The sequence below is a fragment of the Narcine bancroftii genome, chromosome 1 (assembly GCF_036971445.1).
Source record: "Narcine bancroftii isolate sNarBan1 chromosome 1, sNarBan1.hap1, whole genome shotgun sequence".
NCBI lineage: Eukaryota > Metazoa > Chordata > Chondrichthyes > Torpediniformes > Narcinidae > Narcine > Narcine bancroftii.
In genome coordinates, this window is record NC_091469.1 from 351,043,638 (window position 1) to 351,059,404 (window position 15,767).

At 41.2% G+C, this 15,767-nt stretch overlaps 1 protein-coding gene across 3 annotated transcripts in view; it reads left to right on the plus strand.

The window, feature by feature from the left end:
* Nucleotides 1–15,767, plus strand: part of LOC138749344 (cadherin-6-like) — a 170,504-nt gene that overhangs the window by 53,960 nt on the left and 100,777 nt on the right. For all 3 annotated transcript variants that reach the window (XR_011348568.1, XR_011348569.1, XM_069910557.1), the window contains exon 2: nucleotides 8,979–9,273. Coding sequence is in view for 1 of the 3 variants with exons in the window: in XM_069910557.1 (XP_069766658.1) it covers nucleotides 8,979–9,273 (295 nt within the window). In the remaining 2 variants the exon portion in view is untranslated. The remainder of the gene's footprint in view (nucleotides 1–8,978; nucleotides 9,274–15,767) is intronic.

Genomic DNA, 15,767 nt, shown 5'->3' on the forward strand with positions numbered 1-15,767 from the left:
GCGGCACCTCACCGGACCACTTCGGCCTTCAGGGCTGCTCCCTTCCAGCTGCGAGGGGGATCATGTGTAGGGAAGATGGCCATTGGTCTGCCGTGTATTTATGACAGTCGCCCAACTACAGTGGATCCAGATGACAGTCCCAAATGCCGCTCCACATAAGTTTGACATTACTGCTTTCCACTAAACCTGTGATGCACAGTCAATTAACCAAAAGACTGAAGTACTGGAACTAGAGTTGCTGGCTCACACTGACCCAGACTCAAACTGGGGGAAGGGTTGTGGCATGACAGCCTTTATGGGGCATAAAGAGTCACGAGCCGGCCAGTGAGACCAGGGTCATACATATAAGGACAAGGTATTAACATACACAAGTGGTTTCACCACAACCTGCTCACCTTTTCTTTCCCCTCCCCCTTTCCTGTCTTTCCAGTTCTTCCACCCACCCCTCCTCCCCCTCATTGCTGCTGTCTCCTCCCTCCTTTCTCCACCTATCTTCTGCCTTTGCCACTCCCCTTTCTCATGCCCCTCAACTCTTTTTTTTGGATGCCTGGCAACATTCTCTCATGCTTCGATGAAGAGCGCAAGCCAGAAACATCGGTTATGTATCTTTACTGTTGCTACATAAAGGACACTTTTTTTGAAAATTTTGTTTGTAGTTTTACAGACTCAAATTTTACAAACATCGCAGGGGATCACTCCTCCCCTTTTACAGATCAGTTTATATTTTTCTTCCCCTCCCTTCCTCACCCCCTTCCTTCCCCCCCCACCCCAACATTAACAAAGAAAGATATGTATCAATTACTAAAAATAACAATGCAAATAATGTGATTAACCTTCCCAATGCCTCTCTCAAAAAGAAACAGTGGTTAACAGATCTACATAATGGGCTCACATAAGTCCTGGAATGTCAAGAATGAAGAGATCATTTAGAGGCCTGGCCGGCATCCCACATCCTTTTTTATTGAAGTGTAAAGGACACTGTTTGACCTGCTGAGCTTCTCCAGCATTTTGTGTTTTTACTTTTATTCTCTCCTTACACTTTCCATATCTGGAATGTTCTCCCCCATATACCCCTCCTGCATTCATACCCTAGGTATCTTTTCGCACTCTCATCACAAAACACTTACCATCCAGCTTAAACACCAATGGAAGACTTGAATAAAAGTCTTAATGAAACTTCTGGACCCAATCTTGTCAACTCTCCATTTTCATCTAATGCCAACAAATCTATTGTAATTCAGAATTAAAATGGTTGGCCACTGGGAGGTTGCTGTTGTTGCGAACGAAGAGGAGGTGCTGAACGAAGTGATCTCCCAATCCATCTCCTTCAATGTATCGAACACAATGTTCTTCAACATATCATTAGATTGTGAACCCCTGGAGAACCCCCAACTAGAGTTTCTGTGGGAATTCCAATCACATTCTTCCAACCTGAAGATGACCAGTTTATTTCTGTCTATCAACTAATCGTCAGTCCGTTAAACCATATTACCCCAAGTGCTGTGCACTCCTCTTCGATTCCAGAACCAATAAATTGCTTGATTCTTAACTGTCTTCTGAAAGGCCAAACTTGTAATTCAGTTCAGGGATAATTAACAATGAGCAATAAATGATATATTTGGCAAGAACATCAAAGAACATGAAAGAACAGATTTTAAAAAACGCTGAGATGACTGGTGTAGGGTTCCTTGAAAATGGTGTACTCGGCACCAATCTATAGACATACACTATTTTTCCAAACTGGAAAATCTACCTTTGATACTTGCTCTTCCCCCCCATCACTCTGGCCACAACCTCACTACAACCTTCAGTAAGAATGTACGGAAGTATTTAATCCAGGACTTCTCGGTTCAAGTACAATTTTTTTCTGACTGCTGTCAGGCTCTTGAACCTCAGTATACTGAACTACTCCGACATGACTAAAGGGTCTGTCAGCACATTCAAAATGCCACTCTTTTCCTTGTATTTTGGACACTGAATATTTACCACCTTTTGATTTCATTCCCTCTTTTAAATGTAATTTAATTTATTCCATTGTAGTTTTCTTTTACAAAGTACCTGTTGGGCTACATCAAGTTAGAATTGCAATGGATATATGCAATATAAATCTCTTAATCATCATTATTATTTAAATTCACTGAAAATGTAACTGTCTTTTTCAATGTACTTATGCACTTTGTTTGGACAAGTTATTTAACATGCTTTTAATTTGTTTCATTCATTTCTAGCTTCATTTGTTGATAACATGACGTGATCAACTTTTCTAGTAAATAAATGATTAAGTATTTCTTCCATTTTGCTCCTGCTGCCTTTATTATAACCTGTACATCTCTAAAAAAGGCCTCTAACATGCTTTCGACTTGGTTATTTGGCTGCCTGTATAATATATTACTAATTTCTTAACTATTCCCTCGTAATTTAATTTCCAACTTCTCTGTGAGTTTCCTGATTTATTTTAATGACTTCTTTCCTCATTTCTTCATGCCAAACTTCGTCCTGTACTTTATTCCAATGTTTTGCTCATCTTTATTCATCTCTGTTGTCATACGTGTTTAGGTCCTTCTTATTTTTTAATCAGAATATCTTTAAACATAAGAACCTAACAAACAGGAGCAAGAGTCGGCCATCCTGCCCGTCAAGCCAGCTCCGCCATTCAATGAGATAATTGCGGCTGATCTGATGATAGGCTCGTCTCCACCGCCCAGCCTTTCCCCCCCATATCCCTTAATTCCCCTACTGTCCAAACTTGTCTTAAATACATTTACTGATGTAGCTTCAAAATGCTTCAATGGGTAGGGAATTCCACAGATTCACCACCCTCTGGCAAAAGCAGTTTCTCCTCATCTCCTTCTCAAATCTGCTATCCTGAATCTTGAGGCAATGTCCCCTAGTTCTATTCTCCTCACCACTTACTATCTTATCTATGCCTTTCATAATTTTATACATTTCTGTAAGATCCCCTCTCATTCTTCTAAATTCCAGCAAGTACAGTCCCTGATGACACAATCTCTCCTCATAGGCTAATCCTCTCATCTCTGAAATCAACCTGGTGAACCTCCTCTGCACTGCCACCAAGGCTAGTACATCTTTCCTAAAGTAAAGATACCAGAACGACATATAGACCACCAGATACAGCCTTGCCAGTACCTTGTACAGTGCAGCATTACATCCCTGCTCCTAAAGTCTTCCCTCTAGCAATGAAGGTCAACATTTAATTTGCCATCTTGAAAGTCTACTGCACCTGCAAAACAACCTTTTGTGATTCATGTACAAGCACTCCCAAGTCCTTCTGCACAGCAGCCTGAGGCAATTGCATGCCATTTGATCTGATCTCTTCCATTTATCGTTCCAAAGTAGATAACCTCACATTTACCAAAATTATACTCCATCTGTCAGGCCCTTGCCCAATCACTTAACCTATCTCTATCTCTCTGCAGACTCTCCATATCCTCTACACAATTTGCTTTTCCACTCAATTTAGTGTCATGAACAAACTCAGATCACTACTCTCTGTTCCTTCTTCCAGATCATTAATGTATATTGTGAGCAGTTGCAGGCCCAGCGCCAACCCCTGTGGCACCCCACTCACCACTGATTGCCAACGAGAAAATACCCCTGCACCCAACTATCTGCCTTCTGCTGGTTAACCAATCATCTATCCATGCTAATACATCACTACCCCTGCCCCCCCAAACTCTATGCATTCTTATCTTATGTTCGTCCCTTTTCTGCAGCACCTCATCGTAGACCTTTTGGAAATCCAAGTAAACAACATCCATCTGCTCCCCCTATAGTTATAGTCATAAAGAACTCCAATACATTTGGCAACAGGACCTGCCTTTGCTGAATCCATGCTGCAATTACTTGATGGATCCATTATGTTCCAGATGCCTTGCTATTTCCTCTTTAAGCATTTTCCTAACAACAGATGTTAAACTAACTGGCCTATAGTTCTCTGCCTTTTGCCCACATCCTTTTTTGAATATTGGTGTGACATTTGACATCTTCCAATCTGCTGCAAACTGTTCAAAGTCTATAGAATTTTGGTAAATTATCAACAAAGTCTGCATTTTATTCAGTATCCTGGAATGCATTCCATCATGACCAAGAGATTTATCTGTCTTTAGTAGTATGCTCCGTACTACCTCTTTAGTGATAGCTATGGCATCCAGGTCCACACCTCCATCACATCCATAACATCTGTCTTTGGCATGGTAGACATGTCCTCCACCATGAATACTGACACAAAAGTCATTCAAAGCCTCAGACAATTCCTCATTACCCAATATCATTTCCCCCTTCTCAGCCTCCAAGGGACCAAACTTCATTTCAGTCACCCTTTTCCACTTTATAGAATTATTAAAAATTTTGCTGTATGTTTTGATATTTTGTGCTGGTATTTTTTCATAATCTACCTTCCCTCTCCTTATTGCTCACTTCATAATTCTTTGTTGCTTTTTAATGTTTTCCCAATCTTCCAGCAGGGTCGGCGCCAAGCGTGGGGTTCTGTTCCTCCCCATACGGTTGCAGCCATCAGACCCACCCCACTCCCTCCCACATCTCTAGCGTGTGTCCAGTGTCAGTAGCGTCTAGTATGCTTAACACAATAAAAAGAGCATCCCTGTGCCCCACATCGGAGGATGGATGGTGCTAATGACAGGTTAGGTCCCTGCCAGCAACACCCCCTTCCCATTCCGGTGACAGGATCCCTCAAAAATCATTAATGCCCCTCTCTAACATACCTTCTGGCACCAACCCTGTCTTCCAGTTTCCCACTGCTCTTGATGACTTTGTACGCACAAGCTTTTAGTTTGATGCCTTCCTTTATTTCTTTAGTTATCCAAGGCTGATGGTTCCACCCTTGTGGTCCTTGCTTTTAACTGGAATGTAGTATCATGAAAAATCTCTTTGAAAGTCTTCCACTGTTCCTCAACCTTCCCTCCATATACCCTGGCCAACTCCTCCCTCATCCCCTTGTAGTTTTTATTGTTTAGTATAAAACACTGGTCTTAGACTGAACTATTGTACCCTCCATTTGTATGAGAAACTCAATCATACTCTGATCATTCTTTCCAAGAGGATCCCTAACTACAAGATTGCTAATTTTATTTGTTTCATTGCACTAGACCAGATCCAAGGTCACATGTTCCCTTGTAGGTTCAGTAACATGCTGTTCAAGAAAGCTCTCACAGATTCTATGAAATCCTCCTCAAGTTTGCCAAGAGCAACCTGATTCACCCAGTCTTTCTGCATGTTAAAGTCCCCCATGATAACTGCTGGTCCATCCTTACATGTTTCTGATATTTTTTGGTTTTTTGACTGTGCTACTGTAATGTTATTGGGTAGTCTGTGGACAACTCCTACCAGTGATTTTTTTTTTTTAATTTCCCTTTACTATAGCTAATCTCTACCCAAGTGGATTTAACATTTTGCTCCTTAGATCTCATCCTTGACTAACATCACTGCCCTACCTCCCTTACCTGCCTGTCCTTCTGTATTACCTAATATCTTTGGATATTTAATTCCAAACCCTCTCCACACTGCAACCACATTTCTGTAATGGCCACTAAATCATAGCCCTTTGTTCTGATTTGTGCCATGTTCACTGACCTTGTTTCAAATAAAATGCCCTTACAGTGCTTTTAAAATCTGGCAATCTTTGCCTCTTTTTCATTTGACTTGTATATACTCTACTCTTCTCTTTTTTTAACTTTTGCTTTTACTTTACCCATCCCTCTCCAATCTGTTGAACCAGTCCATAGTTCTAGTTAAGTGATTCACCAGGATCTAGTTCCCAACACAGTTCAGATGGAGCCTGTCGCCTTTGAACAGTTCCTTCCTTCCCCAAAATTGCTGCAAATTCCCCAAGAATTGTAACCAACTTCACCCACACCGATCCTTGAGTCACACACTAATCTTCTGGACCCTAAGCAAATTTGCATGTAGTTCAGGTAGTAATTCAGAGATTACCACCTTATTGTTGATAATCTTTTAGTCCCTAGCTCCTCAAATTTCCTCAGCAGAACTTATTTCCTGGTTTTACCTACATCATTGGTACTCACATGGACCCTAACAACTGGATCTTTCCCCTCCCACTGCAAATTCCTCTGCAGGACAGATAACATGTCTAAAACACTGTTTTAGATGTTTCTTGTTGTTCTATATCACTGTTTGGCAGCATACCTGTCTGTTTTAAGTGCCTAACTCCTGTTCTCAATCCTTCAATATTATTTTTTATGCACCCTTTCCTCAGAATCCTTCCTGATTATTTTCTGAATATGTTACATAATGATTAATATATCCCATACATACCTGAGCTTTATTTCCCATATTTGCTCTGATTGACGACATGTTATAAAACCTAATAGTGATTGTCAGACTTGTCAAGCTTCTTCAATGCTGATTAGGAATGAATTCCTGTGCACATTATTGGAACTTTATTCCTTTCTCCTTTAATCCAAGCCTTCTGGCCAATTAAATTCAATGTAGTTGAAATTCCAAATTCATTTTTACTCTATATGTTTGCTAATTAATTTTTGAATACTTTCTCTGCCTCCTGTTCCATGGTCTGCTGATTACCTTCAGTAATATGGCTCATATTCCTCTATTTCTTTTTGATTTAATTTTGTTTTATTGCATTATATAGAAATAATGAGCACAATTCTCCCTTGTTCCTGTTTATTATTTCTATTCGCAGAGTGAGTATTGGCAGGAATAATGGAAGTGCAGCTAATTAGATTCACTGATGAAACAGGCACCTCAAATGTGTTTGGCCGAATGGCCTGCCACAGTGACATGAGATTGAACAGATTAAATGAAAATGACAGTATGGTCTGCATCGAATGTCCAGATGTTACTGTTTTGACCATTTAACACTAATGACATTTTGGCATCTTCTCCTACCTGTGTTTACAACCAGGTGTAATTGAATAGCTGCTGGCTGTGATTTAACAAATGACAAGAGATTTGAAATGTTAATTCCATGGTGGTGGTCTTTGAGTTGAAGGATTGCAATAATCTTAAGATGACAGCTAACACTATGATATCACTGGACAGGGTGTACTGTGTCCAATTGCCAATCAGCTGACATTCTATTGACCAGGTTTCCCTTCCGCAGCTACAGAACCCTCAAGACTGAGACGTACGATAACTGTCCATTAATAACTGTTGTTGTTGCTATTTTGATCTTGCTTCAAGTCTCATATTGACCTTCTCCACACCTGACCTGAGCAAACAGAACCTAATCCCTCTCCTGAGTGGTCTTTGAGGTGTTAGGTAATTGAGGACTTTCATCTAATATGAGAGGGGAAATTTGAATGGTAAGGTTAAAAATATTTGAGAGGGCAAACTGGGCAAACTGGGCTGAAGCTCTGTGATTCTAATTTTGATGCATTCACTATTGACGAAGATAATTATAATGGAGTTATAGTCACTACGGTGGTTATTTTAAATGAATTTTGCTTGGGAAAATTGAGTTTCACATGTGGAAAATACAGACTCCATAACTTCCACACCCACATACCATTGCTGAAACAAGTTTATGTCAAGCACATTAACATAAAATACCACATGTAAACAAACAAGTCCTTCAGATGGGTAGCAATGTTCCTACAGAGTACCTTTGTTTACATCGCTGAAGTATTTACACTAATGGACATATTTTTTAATTCGAGAGCTTTCGATCAAAGACTGTGAGTACAGCACTTATGCGTATGGAACTTACTTCTGGCTCATTGTGAACATGATAGATGTGAATAGTGGGGAAACAACAGGGTCAGAGTGAAAGGACAGGTGAGAAATGAAAGGACAAATACATGTCCATCTCCCTGCTCTCACAGCTTGTTCATTTAAAGAGTCCTTGATTCTCTCAAGGGGCGTTGCATATTACATTTTGATGTATAGGCCACAAACTGCCTCAACTGTACAGCCACCTGGCCAGGCTCATGTGGGATGCTGTCAAAGAAATATTTGAGAGGAAATCCATGTGGGATGACTTGAAGGCACAGGCATTTAGCAAGGAAGGAGATGTGGTGGAAGAAATACATTTTTGATGACTAGAAGAGGAAACAAGGAAGACGGGATAAAAGGGACCAGTGGAAATCATGGCAGAGAGCAGCGAACATCTTCAAAGCTGGAATTCATGGAAGAGAAGTGGCTGTGAAATCAACAGCAAGTCAAAATCTATAAAACAAGCTGCAGGTGTTGGGAAATCGGAAATAAAACCAGAAAATACTGGACACATTTAGCACGTCAGACAGCATCGGACAAAGTATAGCAGACCTGCAATGTTAACTGTTTCTCTATCCACAGATGCTGCTTGATTTGCTGACTGTTTCCAACATTTTCTGTTTTTACTTCAGAGTTCCAGCATCTGTTGGTTTTTAATTTCCTCCTGAAACATGACTACAGAATTGATGGAAGATTGGAAAATGATTCAGTCTCTGCTCATAATTTTATATCTGAAACCTTCTTTTATTTGGTTTTATAACTATTATTAACAAAAAACAGAGGGTAAAAATGGGGCGCCATGGTTAGCACAGCAGTAGTGCAATGCTATTACTGCAACACCAACATGGGTTTGAATCCGACACTGTCTGTAAAGGGTTTGTACCTTCTCCCCATGTCTGCATGGATTTCTTACAGATGCTCCAGTTTCCTCCCACCCTTCAAAACATATGGGGGTTTAGGTTATTTGAGCACCATGGGCTGGAAGGGCCAGTTACCGCACTGTATGAATAAGATAACCATTCAAGAGGTGAAGAAATCGATGTAGCTAGGATGAGGTGGAGAGAGGCTAATTCAAAAAATTAATGCTGGCATAGATATATGCATTTCTTTGCCAGTTTCCATGTTTGGAAATGTGTTGTAATATCTTTAGACATTCACTGTATGATTCTTGTCATCTTCTCAATTCTTGCCTTCTCCATTGTCTTTCCCTTCAAGATTTGTAAATCCTGTTCTCTCTTTTACTTCCACAGCTACACTCTGACGTTGACAAGGGAGATGGCACGCTTAAATATATTTTGTCAGGAGATGGGGCTGGTACAGTTTTCAGTATTGACGAGAACACTGGGGACATTCATGCCTTAAAGAAAATGGACCGAGAGGAAAAATCTTTTTATACCTTACGAGCCCAAGCCATTGAAAGAAGGACTGGCAGGCCTGTGGAACCAGAATCCGAGTTTGTTATTAAGATCCACGATATCAATGACAATGAGCCAAAGTTTACAAAGGAAACATATGTGGCCACTATTCCGGAAATGTCTGATGTTGGTAAGTTTAAGGAGGCACAGAAAAGCCCAAGCAGCATGGTAATTTATTGAATGGATATCGTCTTTTCCATCTGATCTTGCTTTTTTGTCTCTGTGAGCAGCATGTTGAAGTCTTATGTCTTAATGGCTTCACATGAAGTCCTCTGATCACATGAGGTTCTTGCCTTGCGCAAGAATTTATGGCATGGACCAGAATCTAAATGGCATAATCTTAATTACAAAGGGATATTTGCTGGTTTCTGTTGTATTGTCAATGGCCTTGTCTTCCCCAGCCTCAAGGTGGCCCAGATCCTTGAGGATCTGCCACTTTCATTCTTGTGTGTTAAAGTGGAATGCAGCTTGACACAGGGCAGACATCTGTGGGAGTATTTGCTTCCATCAGCAAAAATGCTTTCCTCCTCAGTGAGACAGGTATTAGAACTAACAAATGAAGTAAGTTCTGACATCAATGGTTAAGATCTATAATTTCCAGGTCAAGTATAGCATGGGTTTTCTATATCTTAAATTGATTTATTTTTAATTTTAAAAAAATTAAGACATACAACACAGTCACAGGCCCTTACGGCCCTCGAACCCGTGCCACCCAATTTACATACCTACAACCCTCCGATATATTTTGTTGGGTGGGAGGAAACCAGAGCACCCAGAAGAAACCAACACAGACACGAGGAGAATGCACAAACTCTTGTAGGCAACGCCAGATTCGAACCGCGGTTGCTGGCGCTGTAACGGTGTTGCACTTACCGCTACCCTAACCATGCCACCCTATATTCTTCACCAAACTCTAGGACAATACGTAAACTGTTGGTTTCTCACTAAAGCTTGTTTCTAATTTGTGTCAGTTGATGAAGAATATTTAGTTGCACATACTGAGACAGATTGGAACATTCAAGGCTCATCTCACAGAGGAAAAAAATGGAAAGATTTCATCCTCAAGCTGATTAATCAAGTACTTCTGAATTATCAGCAATAGTTATAATGGGTAGGACCTGACCACGTATTTGGGAGCATAAAGAGAAATATTTGAACTTGAGAAGTTGGAGCAAGAAAAAGTTAAACCCACCATTCAATAAGACTATTCATCTGATTATGGCTTTCACTTCACTTCCCTGCCCAGTCCCTATAAATCTTGACTTCCTTATTGTCCAAAGATCTGTTCATATCAGCCATGAATATATTAAGTGACCTCCTCCACCTCCACACCTTTCTTGGATACAGAATTCCAATGATTCACCATTGTCTGTCCTCCACATCTCCATCCTAGTGAATACCACCACCCATTTTTCTCAATTGCTGTGAGTAAATGTGAAGGCTGCGAAACATTTCCTCTTGAAGTTATTAACCTGTCCATTCCAGGATTCAACAAATTCCCAAAACTGCCTCCAATGCAAACAAATCCCTCTTTAATTAAAGAGATCAGGACTGTATATGTGTCCCCCTTAATGTCCTAAAGCTTCAACATGCAAATTAACAATAACATTATAGCTCAGTGATATTGAAATAAAAATAACCCTTGGCTAAGATTATAGGGATAAACCCTGTTTTTTCTTCAAACAAAAGGCAAGAAATATTTTACTTGCTCCAAAGAGATAAAACAGAATCTTGCCTTAACCGCTCCCCTTGAATACGCTACTGAAGCCCTGTTTCTTTGGATCCTGTTTCTGAGTTCTGAATCAGAGCAAAGCTTGCTTCTTTAAAAAAAAGCTTAGAAGAGAGGAGTCTTCCTTTACATCACTCGAAAATGAACTGAAGACAATTACCCAAAGACAGGAGAGCGATGAAAAATTATTGGATAATCTTCCCCTAGTGATCAAAAATAATCATGAATAAGAACAAGCTTATGCCATTTATGTTCAATTGGAAGAGGAGAGGTATGTTTTGAAGACATCTGTCCAATCACTTGTTTCCAACATCTGCTTGAAATTCACTGTAAAGTTTTCTGACATCTCGAAAAAATTGTGAACATTTCAGGATTAAGTCTGAGCCTGCGCAAATCATTGGGTGAGCAGAGGGAAAATTCATCTTGGGTCATCCATGCTGGGGGAATCAGGTTCACTTATCTCCCATGCATTTGGAGTCATTGATTCCAAACCGAGAACCAACAACCTTCAAAATTTCGAATCACCTGATGGCCTGCTGACTTAAAGTGAACCATGAGATTAGAATATAGTTCTAAGAACGCTTCAGAAGTGCAATGTATTTACACTAAGGCCACTAATGAATCAAAAGGATTAAACTAATGTACTGAAATAAGGGGAGGGGCTGTCATAATAAATGTCATGCCTGTGAATATTTGTGTTGATTTGCAGCCTAGTGTCTGAGCATGTTAGTGTTAGAAGTCAAGCTTCATTTATCTTTGATGTGTCCCTTTGTCAGTTTTGGCTCTTGAGTGGGATTAGTACTCTCTCGAGACCTCCCTCCAGTTATTCTCATCAGAGTGGACTGATATACAATGCAAACTAAAATAGAAATAAAAATGACATTTATTATGGCAGAAATTAAATGCCTCTGCCATAACTCATGTTTCTTTTGAGAAGTACAGTCTTTTAAAATTTGGTCCAAATTTCTTAAATTACTGAAGGGGTTTTGACATTGGGCTGGTACTAAGTTCCACAAGGCCATTTTATGTCAGGCCTCTTACCTTTCAGACAATAGCCCTAAAAGGTTGCTCCAGCGTACCATTCATATTGAGAGGTGGTTCATTCCACCCTCTGGAGCAACTGGTGCCTAGCGCTACCTGTCATAAATACGCGGCAGAGCAATGGCTGTTTTCCCTACCCATTATCCCACCCCCACACAGCTGGAACCACTCTAGTTCCCAGAACAGTTCCAGGTGCATGAGGGATTATGGGTAGGGAAGACAGCCATTGCTCTGCAGAGAGCAGTCCCGAAGGCTGAAGTGGCCTGGTGAGGCTGTCATAGCTTGCACTGGCCACCTCCTGACAGTTCCCGCTAACTCTTATGGCTCATGGTGCCCCGCCGACTCCTGCTGACGTCTCCTGCTGCCCCGAAGGCTTCTGTCCATCACCCTTGCCTTAAGGGAGTCATGGGGGGGGGGGGGTGAGTGGAGAGATGGGTCACAGGTTGATGGCATCATCTGCCCACCCCTAACCAGCCACTTGCAGCGGCTGTACTTTCAGGTCAGGTGGCAGAGCACAGTGCTCCATTGATTATCCTTCCCCAAGAAGGATTGGAATCGACGTCTCAGAGAAAGGAACGTCTTCAGCCGTAAGGGTGAAAATCCTCTGCCTTTACAGACTGGTTTTTTCCCTGCTTGAAAGTGCCTATAGCTTCTGTAATTATACTGGGCAGCAAATTTTTTCAAAAGGTTTGCTTCCTAAAAAAATTGGGAATATGAGAGACAACTCCAAGCTTAACACAGATAATTTCAGATGTGGTGTATCAAGTAGGAACTTGGGGAAACATTAAATTAACATTTATTGAATTTAGCAGGTTTAATTGCATAATGATGCTGACACATTGCATTAGTTCAACTGACCTAAAAATGTTTTGCTACTGATTTTCGTTTATACTCAGCATCTGATGCCTCTCATGTCAGTGTCCAACAATAGTTAGTTAGCATTGATGAATTCCAATTGCCCTGATACTGCATTTCCATGGTCGCAATGTCCTGTTGAAACCTTTCACCATGTTTGCCACTGACTGCACGAAGTTCGGCAGGAAAGACGTTCAAGTACAAATGCAGAAAATGAATTTTCAATGACATGTTGCACTTCATGGTTTTATATGCTTAAAGAAGATTTAAAATACGACAGGAAATGATAAAAATAGGTTCTATATCTTTAAAAAAAAGTGTGTGATATGAAAATTTTAAAGTAAATTCTGTGATCAGCAGCCTAAAATCCATAAAATACACCCAGAAGTATTCAGGAACCAAAATCTTTGATGTCCAGTGTAATTGGTCTGTTTCCAGAGTTGAAAGCTTGCAACATTACCACTAGTTAGAATTCAGTGCCACTTTCTGGTCTGGGTGGCTGGACCAGGCTATAGTCATTTGCATTTGCCAGAGTACATTGTCTTTTGTACTACTGATGCTGGGAGGCATTAACTCAGTGATAGATCTGCAATGTGCCCAGCATAACATGACAATGTAGTTAATGTTAGATGTGAGATGTGGGACTGGGAATAGCTTAGAAAGAAAGGTTTAGAGAGCATCCTTCACAACTTCAGGATATTCCAACGATTTCCACAGTAGTGAACATTTGAAACCTATATATTGTTGTGATGCATGAAACACCTTCAAACGGAAGTGCAATAACAATTGAATAGGATGCAATAAATGCTCTTTTAGAAACAACACATTTATGAAATATTTTCTACTCTTCAAAAGATGCTGAGCATTTGCACTTGTGATGGTAAATGCAGTGTTGTTTTCAGGTTTCAGTTGAGAGTCACACCTAGCAGTGTACCACATTCTCAGTGCAATCAGCTAAAGATTTTTTTTATGCTGAAGTCTCCACAGGGGAGCCGAAAGTCACAATTCTCCAACGTGGGCTCAACAGGGAGAAGTCAGAGTTAACAGCTACATGAATACAAAGAGGGAAAGTAAGGGGGCACACAGGAGACTGCAGATACTGGGATCTGAAGCCACTCAGAATCTGCTGAAGAACTTAGCAGGATATGCACCAAGAGTTTCGGACTCCATACTGAGACTGGGGATATGGAAATGAGAAGACAGTGTAAAGACAACAGGGTGGGAGGGGACCCGTGTGGAATGGTGAACCAGGTAGAGGTGAAACATGACAGACAGAGGAAAGGGATTGATAGGTGCCAATCAAAGGGGAGAAAGGCAATAAAATCCAAAGGTCGGGTGAAACTGGCAGACATTTTATAACATCTTGTTGTAACCTGTCTCCTTGTACCATTGTCTGGTTTCTGAAAATTGATTGTATGTTGCATTGTATTGTTAGAAAGCTTTTGTACCAGGCCAGGGGATGCTATCTTGGTTTCAATGCTGTATGGTGTTAATTGTGATAAGTAAACAATACCTGACCTGACACCTGGGAAGTTGAGTCGGACAAAGTGGACTGGGTGATTAGGAGTTGAAAAATCCAGTGGGGAGATGAGGGTGGAGGGGGATGGAATCAGAGAGGAGGGGGAATGAGAATGGGTCAAGGGTGGGTGGAAAAGGAGACAAAAAAAATGGGAGGAAAAGAGAAGAGCAGAAGGGATACAGAAGAAGAGAGAGAGGATGTCACCTGAAATTAGAAAATTCTATGTTCGTACCATTGGGCAGTAGACTCCCCAGGCTGAATCTCAGGTGATGTTCCTCTGGTGTCTGTTGAGCCTCCCTCTGGCAGTAGAGATGGCCCATGACAGACAGGTTGGTGTGGGTATGGAAAGTGGAGTTGAATGCAGGCAGAGCACAGATGCTCTGTGAAGTAGTCTCCAAGTCTGTATTTGGTCCAACTGATGCACAAGAGGCTCCATCAGGAGCATTGAATGGAGTAGATGAGGTTAGAGGAGGTGCAGTAGACTCTTTGCCTTCTGTGGTAGGGTTGTTTGGACCCTAGATGGAGGTGAGGGAGGAGGTGTAAAACCAAGGGTCACACTTCCTGAGGTTGCAAGGGAAAGTACCAGATTTCATAGATTTGGTTGGGGAGGGGTGAGCTGACAAGGGAATCATGAAAAGAAAGATTCCTGCAGGGGATGAAAGAAGGTTAGATATGTCTGATATTGGGGGGGGGGGGTATATTTGAAGCAGGCGGAAAAGACGGATGATGATGTATTGAATGCAGAGGATAAGAGGGTAAAAGGTGAGGATTAAAAGAAGGCAATAAGACATAGGAGTAGAAGTAGGCCATTCAGCCCATCAATAGTCACCCATCTTTTAATCATGAGCTGATCCATTTCCCCCATAGCCCCAGTGCCCAGCCTTCTCCCCCTAACCTTTGATGCCCTAGCTAATCAAGGACCTATCAATTTCTGCCTTGCATACACTCAGTGATCTGGGCTTCACAGCTGCCTAAGGCAACAAATTCCACAGATTTACCACCCTCTGGCTGAAGAAATTCCTCTGCATTCCTTTTCTAACAAGATGCCCCTCAATCTTGAAATTGTACGCTCTTGTCCTAGATTCTCCCACCACAAGAAACAACCTTTATACATGTACTCTGTCCATGCTTTTCAACATTCAAAATGTTTCATTGAGATATCCCTAATTCTCCTAAATTCAGAGTACAGGCAGAGAGCCATCAAACATTCTTCATATAGTAGTATGCAGAGTGGTGCAGTGGAAGCAGGGTGGGCCAATAACTCAGAAGTCGATGGATCGAAACCCTCCTCTGCTACATATTCTTGGGCAGCGTGGTTGGTGCAACTCCTTTACAGCACCAGCGATCTGGCCTGGGGATTGAATCTCATGCTGTCTGTAAGGAGTTTGTAAGCTCTTCCCGTGTCTGCATGGGTTTTCCCCATGGGCTCCAATTTCCTTCCACTGTTTGAGACATAATTGGGTGACACAGAATCCTGGGC